Raw genomic sequence first — 21,807 nt, forward strand, 5'->3', positions numbered from 1 at the left:
CCTGAAAACGCAGTTCCACCAGGATCCTTTGTATATGGAGGTAGGAGAGGAATATCTGTGGGGTGGGGGTGGGGGACGGCTCATTAAAAGAAATTTAAGCTGGGGTTTTACTGAAATGGGCAAATCAATCTGATATTCACACTTTGGCCTAAAAGAACTTCCTGAAAGAGACCGGGGAGATGTTTTTAATATCATCTAAAATGCATTGTGTTTTTGACAGCACACTGCCTTTAGTCAGCTTCATTATTCCCTGTTGCCAAAGTAGGCCTTTAATACATTAATTAAGGAAATATGATAGCAAAACCCTTAAGATTGTCAGGAAGACTCAAGGGGAAGTTTAATACCTGAAATCATTTTGGCTCCTTATTAATTACCTAGACTGGATTTCAAGATCACTGTGTCCTCTAAAAAGTCTGTAGCATACACACACACACACACAGAAAGTGAGGGGGGGAAAGTATTTGATCCCCTGCCAAATTTGCCCGTTTGCTCTCTAACAAAGAAATGACCAGTCCATAATTTTAATGGTAGGTTTATTGTAGCTGTGAGAGACAGAATAACAACAGGAAAACCCCCAGAAACCCAGAAGACAAAAGTCAGAGATACATGTGCATTATAATGAGTGAAATAAGTATTTGATCCCTTTGCAAAAGATGACTTAGTACTTGGTGGCAAAACCCTTGTTGGCAATTACAGAGGTCAGGGGTTTCTTGTAATCGGCCACCAGGTTTGCACACATCTCAGAAGGTTTTTTCTCCCACTCCTCTTTGCAGATCCTCTTCAAGTCAGTAAGATTTTGAGGCTTATGTGTAGCTACTCGAACCTTCAGCTCCCTCCACAGATTTTCGATGGGATTAAGGTCTGGAGACTGGCAAGGCCACTCCAATATCTTAATGTGCTTCTTCTTGAGCCACTCCTTTGTTGCCTTGGCCATGTGTTTTGGGTCATTGTCATGCTGGAATACCCATCCTCGACCCATTTTCAAAGCCCTGGCTGCGGGAAGGAGGTGCTCACCCAAGATTTGATGATACATGGTCCCGTTCAACGTCCCTTCAATACGGTGAAGGTGTCTGTCCCCTTAGCAGAACCCCCCCCCCAAAGCATAATATGTCCCCCTCCATGTTTGACAGTGGGGATGGTGTTCTTGGGGTCGTAGGCAGCATTCCTCCTCCTCCAAATACGGCAAGCTGAGTTGATGCCAAAGAGCTCAATTTTGGTCTCATCTGACCACAACACTTTCACCCACTTCTCTTCTGAGTCATTCAGATGTGCATTGGCAAACTGCAGATGGGCCTGTACATGTGCTGTCTTGAGCAAGGGGACCTTGTGGGCTCTGCAAGATCTCAGTCCTTCATGGCATAGTGTGTTACCAACTGTTTTCATAGTGACTATGGTCCCAGCTGCCCTGAGATCATTGACAAGTTCCCCCTGTGTAATTCTGGGCTGCTTCATCTCTGTTCTCATGATCATTGCAACTCTATGAGATGAGATCTTGCATGGAGCCACAGACCGAGGGAGGTTGACAGTTATTTTGTGTTTCTTGCATTTGCGAATTATTGTACCAACTGTTGTCACTTTCTCACCAAGCTGGTTGGCAATAGTCTTGTAGCCCAGTCCAGCCCCGTGCAGGTCTACAATCTTGTCCCTGACATCCTTGGACAGCTCTTTGTCTTGGTCATGGTGGCTAGTTTGGAATCTGCTGGATTGATTGCTTCTGTAGACAGGTGTCTTTTGTACAGGTACTGTAACGAGTTGGGATTACAGGGGAACCCTCAGCCTTCCAGATATTAAGGACATTGGAAACTGTCTTATACAGCATCAGACCACTAGTCCATCTGGTTCAGTATTGACTATGCTGACCACTATCAGCTCTCCATGGTTTCAAGCAGGGGATAATCCCAACTCTACCGGAAGATGCTGGGACTGAACCTGAGACCTTCTGCATGCAAAGCAGATGCTTCTACCACTGAACCACAGAATGGAAGGAAGCTGGCCAGCAACATCTAGAGAGTCAAAGGTTCCCCACACCTGCTCTAACAGGAGACAGTGGACCAGGTTCTTTTCTGCAGCTTTACTAAGCAGCTGCAAACATGATTGTGGATGCAATAAAATTCCAAGGCTGGAGACAATTTTGGCAACTATTCCAACTCTAGCTCCAGCTCCACAGAGTTGGGGTCTTGGATTTATTTGGAAAACATTCTGAGAGCTTCCATTTCACACAATCTATCCAAGAAGACCCCAGGACTAGTCTGGGGCATCTACATTCTCATGAGCTCAGCACCTAGACTTCTAATATTTTTAATGGGTAGTGATCAGGGGCAGGTAGAGTCTGACGCTCTCGTTTTGAAATGTTGCCTCCTGACTGTGGGGTGTGAATGTTTAGACTGACTGTATTAACAGTCAAATAAACAGAATATGTACACCAAATGTTATGTGTATGCTGCAAAAAAGAATATCTAAGCTCACAATGCAGGCAGCACCCGATTTGCATGGGTCATGCCTAAAACATTCATGCCACATATCGCTCATGCTTAAAATGGTCGCTGCATGTAACTTCAATGTAACACTTTTACTCCAATGTTATTTTAAAAAACAAAATCACAACAAAATGGACATTATCTTATTTTAAGACTTCATTCAAAAAAGAACCAAACCAGAACCACATTGAAAATGGCTCTGCTTTCTCAGGCTTTGTTTTGGGGGGAGAAGCAGCAGCAAAAAACATCGTATACAAAATAAAGAAAAACTTTAATCCATTCACATGCATAGTTTCGAGATTTAGTCTTGGAAAGAAAGGGTTGTGAACTTTTTGCTTTCCCAGACTCATATTCCTTGGGAATCCTCAGATTTAGTTACTATCCCCACCCCTGCACAGGGAGTAAACATGTGCCTATAGAAACTGTGAAGCATGAGTTGGTCATTTAAAAACAATAATACTGATTCATGATTCTCTTTGCTTAAAAGGAAACCCAGACAACAGAGGTAGGACCTGGTGTACTGGACATCCTTCTAAATGTCCTGCTGGATTTCACAAGGCATATTTCAAGCTGACCTTATACCTAGTATAACTTCTCTGAGTCAGGGCCAAATAAGACACGACTCTCAGGTCCACAATTAGGATCTCATGTTGGGCTGTTGTTGTTGTTGCTGTTGCTGTTGTTGTTGTTGTTGTTTTTAAGTAGCCAAAGTGAAGTTGTAGGGGTTTTGGACTGTGGGAGGGTACGTCAAGCCTTTCCCCTAACACAATTTCCCTGAACAAAATTGCCCCTCCCTCAGCCGCCATTTGCTTCACAGGTGCAACTTGTAGGTATCATGTGGGTATCTTTAAGTTTCTCCATCAGGCCAGTAATAACTTGGAGGGAGAGAAAAAGGTGCAGAAGGAAAGGGTTAACCCCACTCCCCTCAATATTGCAGTCCCAATCTGATTTAACTCACGCCATATCTGCCATTTTAAAAAAAGAAAGAAAAGAAATTTTGTGGGAGATCTCGCACGACGCATCTAGTTATGCCCTCAGACCCACAGCTAAAATGAAGGTTTTCCCTCCTCTTAGGGTTTCTAAGACTTAGATTGTATCTTACAGGAAAAACCACTGGGCCGGTAAGATACAATCTAAGTCAAATCCCTTATGAATACACAGTGGAAGTGAGGAACAGGTTTAAGGATTTAGATTTGGTGGACAGAGTGCCTGAAGAACTATGGATGGAGGCTCGTAACATTGTACAGGAGGCAGCAACAAAAACCATGCCAATGAAAAGGAAATGCAAGAAAGCAAAGTGGCTGTCCAACGAGGCCTTACAAATAGCGGAGGAGAGATGGCAAGCAAAATGTGAGGGAGATAGTGAAAGATACAGGAAATTGAATGCAGATTTCCAAAGAATAGCAAGGAGAGACAAGAAGGCCTTCTTAAACGAGCAATGCAAACAAATAGAGGAAAACAACAGAATGGGAAGAACCAGAGATCTGTTCAAGAAAATTGGAGATATGAAAGGAACATTTCGTACAAAGATTACCATAATAAAGGACAAAAGTGGTAAGGACCTAACAGAAGCAGAAGACATCAAGTAGAGGTGGCAAGAATACACAGAGGAATTATACCAGAAAGATATGGATGTCTCATACACCCCAGGTAGTGTGGTTGCTGACCTTGAGCCAGACATCCTGGAAAGTGAAGTCAAATGGGCCTTAGAAAGCACTGCAAATAACAAGGCCAGTGGAAGTGATGGTATTCCAGCTGAACTATTTAAAATTTTAAAAGATGATGCTGTTAAGGTGCTACACTCAATATGCCAGCAAATTTGGAAAACTCAGCAGTGGCCAGAAGATTGGAGAAGATCAGTCTACATCCCAATCCCAAAGAAGGGCAGTGCCAAAGAATGCTCCAACTACCGCACAATTGCACTCATTTCACACGCTAGCAAGGTTATGCTTAAAATTCTACAAGGAAGGCTCAAGCAGTATGTGGATTGAGAACTCCCAGAAGTGCAAGCTGGATTTAGAAGAGGCAGAGGAACCAGAGACCAAATTGCAAACATGCGCTGGATTATGGAGAAAGCTAGAGAGTTCCAGAAAGACATATACTTCTGCTTCATTGACTATGCAAAAGCCTTTGACTGTGTCGACCACAGCAAACTATGGCAAGTTCTTAAAGAAATGGGAGTGCCTGATCACCTCATCTGTCTCCTGAGAAATCTCTATGTGGGACAAGAAGCTACAGTTAGAACTGGATATGGAACAACTGATTGGTTCAAAATTGGGAAAGGAGTACGACAAGGCTGTATTTTGTCTCCCTGCTTATTTAGGCAGCAGCTGAAGAAGGAACAAAAAGGGTTTTCTTGTGTGAGTTTCTTGTGGCTGTTTAGCTGCTCTCTCTGTGCAAAGGTCAGAGGGGGCAGGGCTTCTGTTGAGGTAGGTGATTAGCTGTGGGAGGAGCTTATCAGAGTTTTAGGGCAGCAGCTGAAGAAGGAACAAAAAGGGTTTTCTTGTGTGAGTTTCTTGTGGTTGTTTAGCTGCTCTCTCTGTGCAAAGGTCAGAGGGGGCAGGGCTTCTGTTGAGGTAGGTGATTAGCTGTGGGAGGAGCTTATCAGAGTTTTAGGGCAGCAGCTGAAGAAGGAACAAAAAGGGTTTTCTTGTGTGAGTTTCTTGTGGCTGTTTAGCTGCTCTCTCTGTGCAAAGGTCAGAGGGGGCAGGGCTTCTGTTGAGGTAGGTGATTAGCTGTGGGAGGAGCTTATCAGAGTTTTAGGGCAGCAGCTGAAGAAGGAACAAAAAGGGTTTTCTTGTGTGAGTTTCTTGTGGCTGTTTAGCTGCTCTCTCTGTGCAAAGGTCAGAGGGGGCAGGGCTTCTGTTGAGGTAGGTGATTAGCTGTGGGAGGAGCTTATCAGAGTTTTAGGGCAGCAGCTGAAGAAGGAACAAAAAGGGTTTTCTTGTGTGAGTTTCTTGTGGCTGTTTAGCTGCTCTCTCTGTGCAAAGGTCAGAGGGGGCAGGGCTTCTGTTGAGGTAGGTGATTAGCTGTGGGAGGAGCTTATCAGAGTTCTAGGGCAGCGGCGCGCGCCTAGCGGCGCGCGCAGTTTGATCCATATTTTAGATTTAGGGGAGCTAGTCTCAAACATTTGTTGGGGGAGACCTAGGTTTTTTGGGGGGGATTTATTTGTCCTGTCTCCACACTTTTAATGATAGAGGACCACTGTAGTCACCCCCAACGACACGTTCTCAAGATGGAGGGTGAGGGAACAGCTGCAGTCGCCTGTGGTTCCTGCGCAATGTTTGCCATCTTGCCAAAGGTTGCAGGCAGCTTTACCTGCAGCAATTGCATGTTGATTGCCCTCTTAAAAGACAAAGTCCAGCAACTGGAGGAACGTGTAGCTACGCTCCAAAGAATTAGAGACCTGGAACTCTTCTTGGAAGCAACAGAGCACACCGTCTCCACCAAGGAAGAGACAGGGGACTCCCCTGAGAAGGTGGCTAGTTCACCAACACAGGAGCCAGATATATGGAGAAACGTGACTCAAAGAAGTAGGAGGCCCAGGGTTCGCTCTGATTGTTTAGAAATACGCAATCGCTTTGAGGTCCTTTCCCCTAGCATGGAAGACGAAGAGCAGACTCCATTTGAGGATATCTCCCTCATTACAGTCGATCAGGTATATGAAGACGAGCAGCAAAGGCAGTCCTCAGGGAATGTCCAGGCGACCTTGGAACGGACACCTCACAGAAGAACCCCGACCAGACCTAATAGGAGGCGTGTGGTGGTGATAGGGGATTCCCTACTGAGGGGAACAGAAGCAGTGATCTGTGGGCCTGACAAGATGTCTCGGGAAGTGTGCTGTCTCCCCGGGGCTAAGATCCAAGATGTAACTGAACGACTGCAAGGAATCATAAAACCCACTGACAAATATCCCTTCCTCTTGGTTCATGTGGGAACCAATGACACTGCAAGCAATAGCCTCCAGAAGATCAAAAGAGATTACGAGGCTCTGGGCAGGAAATTGAAGCAATTAAATGCACAAATTGTCATCTCATCTGTCCTCCCAGTTGAACGACGTGGCCCAGGGAGAGAGGGAAAAATAGTGGAAGTGAACAACTGGCTTCGCAAATGGTGCAAACAGGAACGGTTTGGATTCTTAGATCACGGAATGCAGTTTCTTGAAGATGGACTTCTGGCAAGCGATGGGCTGCACCTCACAACGGTTGGGAGGAATGTTTTTGCAAAAAATCTCAGAAACCTCATCAGGAGGGCTTTAAACTGACTAATGTGGGGGAGGGAGACAGTGCTCCTGAAGGTAGGAGTCTATCAATTGATGAAGATGATCATCCAAATGTCATAGACCGAATGGAGCAAAGAGCATGCAGACCTAGTGGTGGGAGGAGAAAATCCTTAAATAAGAGACACGGGGGAATGATTAATGGACTTCAATGTCTGTACACTAATGCGCAAAGCATGGGAAATAAACAAGATGAGCTTGAGCTCCTGGTACAGCAAACTAAATATGACATAATAGGAATCACTGAAACCTGGTGGGATAAATCCCATGATTGGAATGTAATAATGGAGGGATACAATCTATTTCAAAGAAACAGACCAGACAAGAAAGGAGGAGGAGTGGCGTTATATGTCAGGGATGTGTATACCTGTGAAGAGATCCAAGATTTAGAACCTCAAAGCCAAAGTGAGAGCATTTGGGTGAAAATTAAGGGAGAGAAGAATAACAGTGACCTCATTGTGGGAGTTTACTATAGATCCCCAAGCCAAACGGAGGACATAGATGATGCCTTCCTGGAACAGATGGCCAAGCATGCAAAAGGAAGGGAGATAGTAGTAATGGGGGACTTCAATTACCCGGATATTTGTTGGATGTCAAACTCAGCCAAGAGCATAAGGTCAAACAGATTCCTCACTGCCCTTGCAGACAACTTCATTGTCCAGAAAGTGGGAGAAGCAACAAGAGGAACAGCCATTTTAGATCTGGTCCTAACCAATGTTGATGACCTGGTTAGTGGGGTAGAAGTGGAAGGATCATTAGGCGCGAGTGATCATGCTCTTCTGAAGTTTACTATACAGCGGAAAGGAGCAGCCAAGCATACTAGGACTCAATTTCTCGACTTTAAGAAAGCCGACTTCATAAAGCTTAGGGAAGTGCTGGGTGAGATCCCATGGACAGTAATACTAAAAGGAAAGGGAGTTCAAGATGGCTGGGAGTTTGTTAAGAGGGAGATAGTAAAAGCACAACTTCAGGCAATACCAATGAGACGGAAACATGGAAGGTGCCTAAAGAAGCCAGGGTGGCTATCTAAAGAACTTTTAACTGAGTTAAGATTAAAAAAGGATGTGTACAAAAAATGGAAAAGGGGGGAAACCACCAAAGAGGAATTCAAACAAATAGCCAGCACGTGTAGACACAAAGTCAGAAAAGCTAAAGCACAAAATGAACTCAGGCTTGCTAGAGAGGTTAAAAGCAACAAAAAAGGCTTTTATGGGTATGTTCGTAGCAAAAGGAAGAACAAAGAAACCGTGGGGTCACTCAGAGGAGAAGATGGTGAAATGCAAACAGGGGACACAGAAAGGGCTGAACTCCTCAATGCTTTCTTTGCCTCAGTCTTCTCCGATAAAGAAAACAATGCCCGACCTGAAGAATTTGGAGCAAATGATTCAGCAGAGGAAACACAACCCAGAATAACTAAGGAGATAGTACAAGAATACTTGGCTAGTCTAGATGTATTCAAGTCTCCAGGGCCAGATGAACTGCATCCAAGAGTATTAAAAGAACTGGCAGATGTGATTTCAGAACCACTGGCAGTCATCTTTGAGAATTCCTGGAGAACAGGCAAAGTCCCCGCAGACTGGAGGAGGGCAAATGTTGTCCCTATTTTCAAAAAGGGGAAAAGAGAGGACCCAAATAATTACCGCCCAGTCAGTCTGACATCAATACCAGGGAAGATTCTGGAGCAGATCATTAAGCAAACAGTCTGTGAGCACCTAGAAAGGAATGCTGTGATCACCAATAGTCAGCATGGATTTCTGAAAAATAAGTCATGTCAGACTAACCTGATCTCGTTTTTTGACAGAATTACAAGCCTGGTAGATGAAGGGAACGCAGTGGATGTAGTCTACCTTGATTTCAGCAAGGCATTTGACAAGGTGCCCCATGATATTCTTGTAAAGAAGCTGGTAAAATGCGGTCTTGACTATGCTACCACTCAGTGGATTTGTAACTGGCTGACTGACCGAACCCAAAGGGTGCTCATCAATGGTTCCTCTTCATCCTGGAGAAGAGTGACTAGTGGGGTGCCACAGGGTTCTGTCTTGGGCCCGGTCTTATTCAACATCTTTATCAACGACTTGGATGATGGACTCAAGGGCATCCTGATCAAATTTGCAGATGACACCAAACTGGGAGGGGTGACTAACACCCCAGAGGACAGGATCACACTTCAAAACGACCTTGACAGATTAGAGAACTGGGCCAAAACAAACAAGATGAATTTTAACAGGGAGAAATGTAAAGTATTGCACTTGGGCAAAAAAAATGAGAGGCACAAATACAAGATGGGGGACACCTGGCTTGAGAGCAGTACATGTGAAAAGGATCTAGGAGTCTTGGTTGACCACAAACTTGACATGAGCCAACAATGTGACGCGGCAGCTAAAAAAGCCAATGCAATTCTGGGCCTCATCAATAGGAGTATAGCATCTAGATCAAGGGAAGTAATAGTGCCACTGTATTCTGCTCTGGTCAGACCTCACCTGGAGTACTGTGTCCAGTTCTGGGCACCACAGTTCAAGAAGGACACTGACAAACTCGAACGTGTCCAGAGGAGGGCAACCAAAATGGTCAAAGGCCTGGAAACGATGCCTTATGAGGAACGGCTAAGGGAGCTGGGCATGTTTAGCCTGGAGAAGAGGAGGTTACGGGGTGATATGATAGCCATGTACAAATATATAAAAGGATGTCACATAGAGGAGGGAGAAAGGCTATTTTCTGCTGCTCCAGAGAAGCGGACACGGAGCAATGGATCCAAACTACAAGAAAGAAGATTCCACCTAAACATTAGGAAGAACTTCCTGACAGTAAGAGCTGTTCGACAGTGGAATTTGCTGCCAAGGAGTGTGGTGGAGTCTCCTTCTTTGGAGGTCTTTAAGCAGAGGCTTGACAACCATATGTCAGGAGTGCTCTGATGGTGTTTCCTGCTTGGCAGGGGGTTGGACTCGATGGCCCTTGTGGTCTCTTCCAACTCTATGATTCTATGATTCTATGATTCTATGATTCTAATTTATATGCGAAAGGCTGGGCTGGATGAATCCCAAGCTGGAATTAAGATTGCCGGAAGAAATATCAACAACCTCAGATATGCAGATGACACAACCTTGATGGCAGAAAGTGAGGAGGAATTAAAGAACCTTTTAATGAGGGTGAAAGAGGAGAGCGCAAAATATGGTCTGAAGCTCAACATCAAAAAAACGAAGATCATGGCCACTGTTCCCATCACCTCCTGGCAAATAGAAGGGGAAGAAATGGAGGCAGTGAGAGATTTTACTTTCTTGGGCTCCATGATCACTGCAGATGGTGACAGCAGCCACGAAATTAAAAGACGCCTGCTTCTTGGGAGAAGGGCAATGACAGGCCTAGACAGCATCTTGAGAAGTAGAGACGTCACCTTGCCAACAAAGGTCCGTATAGTTAAAGCCATGGTTTTCCCAGTAGTGATGTATGGAAGTGAGAGCTGGACCATAAAGAAGGCTGATCGCCGAAGAATTGATGCTTTTGAATTATGGTGCTGGAGAAGACTCTTGAGAGTCCCATGGACTGCAAGAAGATCAAACGCATCCATTCTTAAGGAAATCAGCCCTGAGTGCTCACTGGAAGGACAGATCGTGAAGCTGAGGCTCCAGTACTTTGGCCACCTCATGAGAAGAGAAGACTCCCTGGAGAAGACACTGATGCTGGGAAAGATGGAGGGCACAAGGAGAAGGGGGCGACAGAGGACAAGATGGTTGGATAGTGTTTTCGAGGTTACCAGCATGAGTTTGACCAAACTGCGGGAGGTAGTGGAGGACAGAGGTGCCTGGCGTGCTCTGGTCCATGGGGTCACGAAGAGTCGGACACGACTAAACGACTAAACGACTAAACAACAACAACAACAGGGTTTCTTTCCTCTAAAAATGGCTGTAATTCTGCAAACACTGGAGATTTTCCCATCCTCCCTCTTTTGTACATGTGCTGTCTTAGAACTCACAGCCTGAACATTGGAAATAGGTAATATTGGGGAAGATCTTGTGACTATAAGAGTTCCATGTGAAAGTCTGATCTTCTGTGTCTGGCAATAGCTTATGGACTGGACTGTTAACTGTTCATCTATAAACAGTTGGGATGCATTGCACTGTTACATGGAACATTAATATCTCTAACTTGATTTTGATAACATGATAAATACTTCAAAAATATTTGTTGCCATTAAATGACTATTTAGCATTGCTACTGTTACACTATGGATGCAACTATATGCACACACACACACACACACACACACACACCTGTGAGTAAATCCCATGGAACCCATTGGGCTTACTTCTAGTAGACATGCACAAGATTGCACTGCATTTGTGTGAAAAGTTCTCATTTCATTAATGCTAAGGCAATACCTCAAAAAGCATTTTGAATTCTACAACCTTTTTTGTTGTTGTTATTTCTTACTGTGTCAGATAAATGCAATGCAGACAATAACACTTTATTTAAATAATCACCGTGCATTTTCCTCTAGTGCATATATCACTGCTTTTCGTTTTACTTCATAAATAAAAGAAAATAATTGTATAGCTGTACTAACCCAGTTGTTTCCAACCTACACTGCAGTTGCGTGTGGGAGGCATACTAATTTTTGCTGAGTGTAAGGTTCTATTGTATATGTTTTGCTACATTAGAAGGCTTGTCTTTCAGGGGCCTTGCTATTCCCAAAAGTGTGATTTGATTTTACAATTTACCCATGCCAATTTCCTCACTGCACGCCATGTTCCTGTTTTAACATTTACAGATGCAATAGCTAAATACTGCGTGTGAGATATCTGTCTGTGATCTGTCTCAATATCAGCAAATCTTCAGTTACAACAAATGTTAGCTACAACAAAGGAGGGGCGTAGATTTAGACAGACAGCTCAATACATGACTCACTCTTAGCTCTATACTGCGAAGTATGCAGGAAGACAAGAGTGGCTATAATGGGTGGAGAAGCAGGTGGGACCTGGATAGTAGGTAAGAGGAGAAGAAGAAGAAGAAGAAGAAGAAGAAGAAGAAGAAGAAGAAGAAGAAGAAGGGGAGGAGGAGGAGGAGGAGTTTGGATTTGATATCCCGCTTTATCACTACGCTAAGGAGTCTCAAAGCAGCTAACATTCTCCTTTCCCTTCCTCCCCCACAACAAACACTCTGTGAGGTGAGTGGGGCTGAGAGACTTCAAAGAAGTGTGACCAGCCCAAGGTCTCCCAGCAGCTGTATGTGGAGGAGCAGGGAATCAAACCCAGTTCACCAGATTACGAGTCTACCGCTCTTAACCACTACACCACACTGGCAACAGCAGAAACAGGTTCTCTCACCTACTCCAAGCAAGCAAAGAAGAGCAAACGTCTACATGGGGAAAGCCAAAACACTTGCACTCTTTTACTGGAACTCAGGTGTCTCCAGTGATATGACTGTAGCAGGAAGAGGCTGGGGATGTCTGGGCAATGCTTCTGAAGCTAGATATATAGACTAGTCTAGTCACTTCATCAGCAGTCCACAGAAATAACTCCACTGATTTGAATGGGAATTAAGCACCCTTTCTTTGCGTTGTATCCAAGTTGTGCAAGAGCAAAAGGTTGAAAAGGAATCCATGCTGACAATCTTTCACAGGAGTGAAAAATTTGTGTAACGAAATATCAAGCCTTGTGCCACACATAAGCAAGAAGACATGTTCTGAACGACAATAACAAGAACGACAACTTGAAATCACCTACCTATCTGGCACCCAACGTTCCAGAATTCTTGAGGGTTATAATTGGAAGAGTTGGCCCGGGTTCCTTTTGGGTATATTCTTGTAAGAAATCTGACGGTGTGCTGAACAAATTCATTAGCTACAAGACATTTTTAAATTCATGTTATTGGTAAACAACAGCCCAACCGATTGAAAGCAATGTTTTTTTAAAAAATAATAATATCTGAGTACACGTGCACATTTAAAATTTTCTGATGTGTATTGATGTGACCGTTCATTTTGTCATAATCTGTTCCTTTACCTTAATTGTTAATGCCCTGGAGGGATGGGGGAGTACCAAGTTATTATCAAAAATCCATATATTTATTAGCTATACTTATATTAGCTATAAAAACATTCTTTTTATAAATCAAATGGTGTGATCAAGAAAAGTGAAGAAATTCTGATTGTCTCAGGTATATACAGAAGACAGTGATTTCTGGTAGTGGAGCACATGGGATATGAAATTGGATGGATATTAGCCCCATATTTTATTTTATCAGGGCTTTCAGGCACCAGGCAAAAACTTTCCTCTATAACCAGGCCTTTGGCCTTGAACTGTCTGTCTTTTAGAAATGGGTGGAATGTTTTTAATGTATTTCTTTTTCCTCTTGATGTTAATGCATCTATGGGGTGGGTGTTGTTTGTTTGTTTGTTTGTTTGTTTGTTTGTTTGTTTGTTTGTTTGTTTGTTTGTAAGGCACTCTGGGCTGCCCTGGGCAAGATAGAGCAAAGAACAAATTCAATATGTAATAATGATTACGATAATACTGTGACCCAATTATTTGTTATTCACTTATTTAACAGCGTTCTTAAACTAGCCACCATTTTGAAGAAAAAAAGCAGCCATGAAGCCCCAATCTGGAACATCTTCAGATTGGGGGCTCAAACCCATTTCCTGCTGACCCTCCCTCTCTATACCTGCTACTTGCCCCTGAAATGGCTGTTTACTGCAAAAGAAGGCACTCAGCGGCAAACAGCAGCCAGAGGGGGGCAATTTTCAATAGGGAATAAGTGTGAGGCCCTGATCCAGATGAGGAGCAAGCTCTGAATAGGGAGTTCACAGCTGCTGACCCCCACCCCAAGTAAAATTCAAGCACCCATTGTCCCCAAAACGCATCAATAAAATAACATGCAGTTTGGCCTGTACATGATATATTTCTGTTTATGGAGACTTTACGTCCAACCCAGTAGAAACACGTCTTATGGGTCAAGAGACGGTGACAGGCTCAAAGCTTACTGCATCCTACTTAGGCACAAATCACTTCCCACCCCCTTTTTCTGGTGTGGTGTTACATTTGATCATTCCTAGTCCTGATTGAAATGTACCTGGTTCAATCTGGTCACAAACTTACCTTGGAAACCCTGATGAAAACAGTACTCTCTGTATCAATCGAGAAGAGTACTCAGGCTTATTTTAATCAGGGTTAGCAATGGACAAATTATACCAAACCAGTTTAGAGAGTGAGTGGGCATTTTTGTTCATTTGTTTGGGGGGGTTTTGTCCCACCACTTCCCACCCACTGTTTACCACTCAGTCTGAACAAATATCAATCCACGGAAAACCCAACTGACGTATTTTCTGCAGAGAGAGGCAGAAGGGAAGATACACTCCTGCATTCCAGGCCAGGCTCAACTCTGCCTGGACTGGATCCAAGCAACACTGCACAGCGGAACAAAATTGCACTTATCCGAGATTTCTTTTATTTTTATTTTAAAAAAAAAACAACAAAAGAAAACCCTGCAAGCTTCCACTTACTGATATTTTTCTCTTTTCGTATATTTTTGGCTTGGATGAAATGTAGCTAACAGCCAATCAACACAAACCTTTAGCCACTCAACTCATGCAGAGCGCTGAATCAACGCTCAAAACATCTCACTGCCTGCCAGCTGGTGACAAGCTGCCTCATAAAGTTTATTGACAGTTCAGAAGGCTTAAGCAAGAGAAAACAGCAACATTACCTGCGAGTTTTGCCAGCTTTCGGGCTTTTAGCTCACCAATTGAATTGTTTTCATAAAAAAACTGCTTTTCTCTTGAGTCTTCAAAGCTTACAAACTTCCGAGATTTGGTATAAATCACAAGTTCTGACAGTGCCAAGGCAATCTTTATTTTCTTCATCTATAAATAATATGGGAGATGACTGAAGGTTTGTTAATATTTTTTTTTAAAGATACTATCTCAGTTTCAGCTGAGATGTCAATTTCTGTTGAAAGCACACCAGGAAAGGGGTTCTATTCAATGTCAATCACACTCCAAGTTAAACTCATTAAAATTAAATAACGAAACAAAACTAGGTCCATTAATTTCAATAGGTCTACTCTGAGTAGAATTCAGTTGGCTGCAACTCATAGTCAAATCACTATTCATATATGTTTTCTACCTTCATTGCTCAATGCAGCACACATGGATTCCCTTCTCTTTATCTTCACAACAACCCTAAGAAATAGTCTAGACTGAAAGATAGTGACTTAGCCTAGCCAGCTTCATGAATAGGGATATGAACATGTTTTCCCAGTCCCATTCTGAAGCCGCATACACACCACAGGTGCCAACTCCCTGGGGCCCTGGGTGCCCGAGCACCCACAAAGTTCCTCATGAAGGGGCCAGGCACCCATGAATTTCGGTACCAGGACCATGCACACTGCATGGCACCCACAGCCACAGGCACCCATAGTAGCAGAACCAAGTTGGCATTCCTGATACACACTACACATTTCCCGTCGACAAGAATCCTAGGGGCTATCGTCTGCTAAGGGTGCTGAGTACTGCAGCTCTGCTAGAGGTAAACTACTATTCTCAGGATTTTTAGGGGTGGGGGGGTTGTTCTTTAAATATATGATGTCTAACTACTATACCGCACTGAATATCTGTAAACCAAGATTTGCATCCTTTCTGTGTAACACTTAATGGTTAAACTCTACAATATGGAACATACTGATTAAGGCTGCAGACAGTTGTTTGCAGGAAGTGCAGGTAGTTGGCACCTGTTGTATCTTGACAGGGGATACTGTTTCACAAAACAGGGGCAACCACACTGAAAGCCCTGCTCCGAGTTACTGTAGAGCAGGCATCCACTAGCTTCAGATCTTAAGGAGAAGCTCCCCTGCAGAACACACTGACCTACTGGAAATAGAAGGGAGGAGGCAGTCTCTCAAGCAACCTGGCCATGTGCTGCAAAGACCTTATATATTAGCACCAAAGCTTTGAACTTGGCTCAGTAGCAAATTGGCAGCCAGAGCAAATCCAACAAGAAGGTGTTTTGTGATGGTGTTACACTAGCTGCAGCCTCAGGACCAAAGGGCAGCCCTGCACAGAGCACATTGCAGTAAATCTTAGAGCAGTGAAAAAGATGTCAGAAAGAGGAGGGGAGGGCTGGTGTATTTGCTTCATGGTAGGTTTTAAACCCAGGATCTAAGTAGACATGACTTCAGGTCATACCCTTTGTTTTTTCCGAGGTGGAGCTGAGCCTTTCCAGCGTGCCCTTCTCTTTTTCAGCAGCGGTTGCTTGGGGTGCGAAGGGTTGTCGTCCAGCTCCTCATCACTTGTTTCTTCCTCTTCAAATTCCCCTGTCTGACCATGGCTATCCGTGCCCTTCCTTGCAAGCGTTTCTTCAAGTGTCCCAATTTTCTTATTTTTAATCATTATTTTGAATTTCAGTGACTGTGATAAGAAAGCAATAGGTATTAAGAATCATAAATAACACAAGAAGGAAGAAGAAAAAGTAATAAAAATGGAAGACAGTGATCCAGAACGTGTGAGCCTCCAGAAAATGTTGCTCCAAGTCCCATCAGTCCCAGCCAGCATGGCCAATGGTCGGCGCAATGGGAGACAGCATCCAAGAACCTCTGGAGACTCATGGGTTCTTCTTTTGCCATTAGCCCAAAGCTGTGCCTAACACATGACTAGCTGTTCACTGGCACTGCTTGCTGTGCTATTGATGTGTTTGCTTTGTTTGTTGCTTTTCCTCACATGTTAAACTCAGAGGTTGCCTGAGTTTGAGCCAGGAGATACCAGGCAATCATTTATCATCTTGATCAAATGAATCCTGATGGTATTTTTCACATTTCTAGTGAAAATTTGGCTTGAATGAGGTATGAAACAGGAAGAAAAGACACACAGACAAAAGAACACATTTCGAGTTTCCATAGCACAGGAGAAAAGAAAGGGCAGGTACTCTGATTTTACAATAACTGGAATTCCAGCCCCCTCCAAAGTCCTCATACCTCCTGAATCAATTTACAGCAAATCTTTTGAGTTCTGCAGTGCATTTAAAGTTATTTATATCCCTTTCCACCTGAAATCAAGAAACGTGAACAGTACTTGCAAGATGGCATTATTTCCCAAGAGTTCTGCTTTATATCTGTAATTCTCTCCTGATCCATTTGTTCCTTTTTTGCAATTAAGAACAGTACTGCTGAGCATCTGTATGATTAAATTCTCCTCATAAAAAGTATTACACTGTACTCCCGTGTAGGTTTTAATGGTGCACCGTAGCTGAAAGAGATGGCTTTAACCCATTTCTTCTCCCTTTTTTTTAAATAAAAAAAACCCATCCAATTGCCAAAGTTGCATGTTTAAACTCTTGTGCTGATCAGGTTGCTGTAAACATGCAATGGCAGCCTGAGCACCACATTTCCTTGTGGACAACCTTCGGGGGGGGGGGACATGCTCACCTTGGTAGGGTGGGGTCAAAGGCAAAAGTGTGGAGCAACAGGTGTGACTCTCACTTTTCTACAATAGCCTATGTTCCAGCCATGCAAAATTCAGAGCTGTCAGCCCACACACCTCCCCACACTCATCTGTTCATCTAGGCAAGCAAACAGCATTACAGGCAACTCCCCATTTACACGGCAGTTGCATTCCAAGGCACCATGTGCGACAGTGAGACGCCCATCAAGTCTGCCCTCCCACTGTTCCGCCCTCTTTTGGTGCAAAAAAAAGACACGTGGTCATGCGCATCCTGGACGCACACAAATGGGGAGTTGCCTCTATTACAGTCCAAGGACACATTCCAGCAAAAAGCAGTTGAAGAGGGCACAGAGTAGGGACGTGAGGGATGTGGCACAATGAGAACCCTAGGGGCCAAACAGAGAGGTCTGGAGGGCAGCAGCATTCAGCACCTGGGCCTGCAGTTGCTCACTTCTGGTTTAAAATTAGAACGTATTTGTTAACAGTGGACAAATCTCCAAATAAAAAACTGGGACTGTGCAAATAAAACTATTCAAACAGGTACCTTTCAAATTCACATGGTCTAGGATCCTTTTCGCACATTATTGCTACAGGAAACACCATTTGTGTGACTTCAGCACATTGCCGACCACTAAAGTGACCACCGTTTTCAGCGCCAGAAGGGGGCAGAACGCGGTGGGCTTTCGCGCACATTGCCAACATGTGGTTCATGGGCTGTCACTCGAATAAGGGGGATGTTGAGTGGATGCCACAAATAGTTTAGAGACACAAGGAGCTTCAAATCCACATTAAACTCTGGTGCAGACAAGCCCTTTAAACTACAAAGGCTGGGACAAAAGTGTCGCTCTTTATCACTCAATTGTTGTGCTCCATCCCAGCTTTTCCAAATGCCATCCCTTGAAGCTGCCATGAGGAAAAGTTGCTAGGATAGTGCATGAAGTCATTGGCCCCTTTCTTTTGTCCTGATTCTCTGTGGTGACACAGAGAACAGCTTGCAGCCAAGTAGCTTTCATGGCAAGCCATGCTTGTCAACCTCAAGTAAGTACAGTTGCCTATCTGGTGTTTTCATTCAAGAACTCCAGAATGGAGATGTAGGATGGGGGGGAAAGGATGTGCAAACTCCCAGAATGCATATTTTAAAGTCTGCTTTGAAAAGCAAATGAGGGATATGGAGCTCATATTGTGAGACTTTTAATGCATTCCACACAAGTACCTTTCTGACATGTTGCAGGCTTTTGTTTTGTTTTAGAATCGCATAGCTAAAATCGCATAACAAATATAAGGTGTGTTATCATCCTTAGGGTAATAATAAATCATGAATACATGCATTGGAAGGTTCAAGGGAATCTACAATGTATTGTATTTCCAATGTTTTGGTCTACACTTGAATTTTTTGACACGCATATTTTCTTCTTAATCTGGGGGGGGGGGCATACTGGTTGTTTTCTATTTGTACAATAGCTCTATACCAAACAGACTGCATTCCAGGTGTAGTTAAGTCTGCATATTTTAATGGGAGGAACATGATAAACTTCTTAGGAAATAACCATGCCAACTGCAGTGATTTCCTCCTTGTTATCTTTTATGAAAGAGCAACTCAGTTTTGTTACCTCAGGGGAAGGGAGCTCAGTTGGCATTATATCATCAATCGCAGATTTAACCAACATGTCACCCAGGATATTTGTCAGATAATCTGCCATTACTTCCTGCTGTTTAGGGCTACAGTGATTCTCCAAAGACAGTATCAGAGGATAATCGGAGACCTGGAAGTACAATTCAATGAATACTGTGATTCCCAGTTACACAAATATGAAAATATAAAACAAGAGAAAAGAATACTATGAGAAGCATGCACTGTTATCTGCAATAAAGGTACAAAACAATACTGCGACATCTTATATCCCAGCTGATTTGTCTAGGCAGAAGCAACCGCTCTCAAAGAAACGACAGTTCTCTTTTGTGCTACAGACCACACACAGGTGCTGTTCTGGGATTTGGGTATACATTTTACCTTACAGAACCAGTGGTGGTATTGTAATGTGTGTGCATCAGTGATAGGTTAAACTTTGAAGAGCTACTTCAGGCATACCCAAGAACTTGGATATCCCCAAAGGGATTTTCTGGCTATTCCCCTTTACGCAAGTAAGGCCAATGTCATATTACGAACAGATTTGCGGGGGCTGGGAGGTGAGGTGAGGAGACACACTCCTTTCCTAAAAGCAGTTTGTCGTATGGCATGGGGAGGTGCTCTTATGAGAAGCATACACCTTAAGTCCCTTGGGAATTAGCAGCATGGTTCTTTGGACCTTGGCTATAGGCATTTTCCCTCACCACACAATATTACTTCAAGCTTTCTCAGGACTGTGTTAATGTGGTGATTTCTCATATGAACTAGGATCATCCTGGATACAGCTACTGATTTATGTGATGCTGGAAGCTTCAAGGCAAAGGGAACTGACCAACAGCAGCTATACCCGTGGGAAAGCCCAAGAGACATTCCATGAGTGTGAGAATTACGTGGAAACAAAACTGGCCATGAAACAGCCCTACAGCTACAAACCGCAGCTTGTAAAGGATTTGGATATAAGGTGAGTCATGTTCAGATTACTATCCTGAAGTTTCATTGTTGCTGCAGTGGAGGCTGGTCCATTAGGGTGAATGAGTCACTTCCCCACCAACCTCACTCTGCTCTCAGAAAATCCCCACCTGTCTGACTCTCATTTGCAATTAAACCAGCTTTGCCATAGCAGGATTGGGGCAAAACTTTGGCTCTGGTTCCACCTTCTGTTAGTCTCTTTACCTTCTGCCCTACCAATCGCAATGGGTACCAACCGCCACTGTGTTGCTTTAGTTTATGGTGCCATCCAGACATATACAAAGAGAAAAGAGTATGCTAAAATAAGTGTATACAAGATTTCCCTTAATAAATAAATGCCAGATATGTGCAAGAATTACTTTTTTTTGCTGCATAGTCTCCTTCAAAACCAACTGAACCAGATTGCCTTTTGATTTAAAATGCTAAAGATTTAAGACTGACAGGTGAAAGCCTCTTTCATTTTTGTCCTTGGCACCAGATGCAAATAGTTTATCTGCCACATTTCATCTTATCCTTTGTTGAAGGGAAAATACTCCGGATTATCCCATTTTCTCTTCACGAGATTTCTGTGAAGTAAGCTAGGATGAGAAATAGAACTTGCCTGTGGCCACAAAGTAAGCGTCCTGACAGAGCAAGGCCATCTTCAAAAGATTGTGCAGGTATAAACCATGGAAAGTGTGCAGAACTATTAGTGCCACTCCCACCAGCTGCACCTCCAAACTTCCCCAGATGACAATCCCATGGTTAGGTTCCCTCCTGGCCATATTATCCAGATTTCAGACTGCCTTGCTTCCATATTGGTTGAAATTACAGCATATGCCAGATTCAAGGTTGCCCCCAAAGACCATTATTTGAAGCAAATTTCTAATAGGTCTGCGCAAAGCTGGGCCAGCCAATGTGAAATCCATATAATCAATTATAGACTGATTGTTGATGGTGTGCAAGATTGCAACCCCTATACAGTATTTGCAAAGTATTATAAATGAAGTTAAAGAGTGGGGCCTTCTGTTAGCTACTGTAGATCTCATATCCAAATATGTAATTCTCACCAATTTATTCAGGGAAATCCAATCATGGTCTTCCAGTTTTGTTTTGTTTTATATTACAGGTTGATGCGTTGAGGAAGGTATGCACAGCTTTGAGATTTCAAACTATACCCACAACATATTTGGGTGGGAGATATACCAAGATACCTGCAAATCTAATGTTTGTATACTGTGGCCAAGGAGAGTTGGAAATATTGTTCATTATGTACTGTATTGCTCCCTGTTAAATTCTCCTAGGGTTAGTTTTTTTTAAAAGAATTCTTCAGTTTCCTTTTTTGAATAATAGGGAGAAAACCTCTCATTTGTTGATGGATGAGGATAAATTCATGACATAATAAGGTTTCTACTTTTACATTAGAAGCCCAACTGATCAAGCAAAATTTCATTGTACAACATGGGGCCCCATGTGCTGTTAAAGTGATGATGATGATGATGATGATGATGATTGAACGACCAATAGTTTTTCACAAATACATTTGACTGACTGGCACTATTTGTTGTGGGAGTGAATTTCATAGGTTAACTATGAGCAATGAGAGTTAAGAAGTACCTCATTCTGCCTGTACTGAGTCTTCCAACATTCAGCATCATTGGACACCCCTGAGTTTTAGTGTTTGTTAGAGAGTGCCCTTTCTCTATCCACTTCTTGTCTCAGCTAAGCATGTAGAAAATCCCTCTTCTGACCTTACTACATTAAGTGGGAAAGTCAAGAGTGGCAAAGATAGTGCAGATGATGGGGCAGATCTGGCCAAAACACACACACACACACACACACACACACACACACCTCCTGCACAGTTTATGTCCACACATGTTCAACAAATGCCAGAAGGCTACTGACATACTGGCTTTTTGCCCTCTGGTGACCTCTGCACTGCATCCCTGCTTTCTAACTGTTGCAACTTGTTTCATCTTGTGGGGATGGTTAAGGAATGTGCCAAATTACCTTCAGGTCCTTTCCAACACTTAGAATTCTCTAATTC

General features: G+C 43.3%; 1 protein-coding gene across 1 annotated transcript in view; it reads right to left on the minus strand.

Annotated features, from left to right (window-relative positions):
- The window catches only part of LOC114605595 (1-phosphatidylinositol 4,5-bisphosphate phosphodiesterase zeta-1-like), a 46,886-nt gene that overhangs the window by 15,862 nt on the left and 9,217 nt on the right, over window positions 1-21,807 (minus strand). Inside the window, exons 4-7 of the mRNA XM_028747003.2 lie at window positions 18,793-18,945; window positions 15,932-16,153; window positions 14,455-14,611; window positions 12,477-12,593 (exon numbers count right to left, since the gene is read on the minus strand). Of these exons, the coding sequence (XP_028602836.2) occupies window positions 12,477-12,593; window positions 14,455-14,611; window positions 15,932-16,153; window positions 18,793-18,945 (649 nt within the window). The remainder of the gene's footprint in view (window positions 1-12,476; window positions 12,594-14,454; window positions 14,612-15,931; window positions 16,154-18,792; window positions 18,946-21,807) is intronic.

The sequence above is a fragment of the Podarcis muralis genome, chromosome 10 (assembly GCF_964188315.1).
Source record: "Podarcis muralis chromosome 10, rPodMur119.hap1.1, whole genome shotgun sequence".
Classification (NCBI taxonomy): Eukaryota; Metazoa; Chordata; class Lepidosauria; order Squamata; family Lacertidae; genus Podarcis; species Podarcis muralis.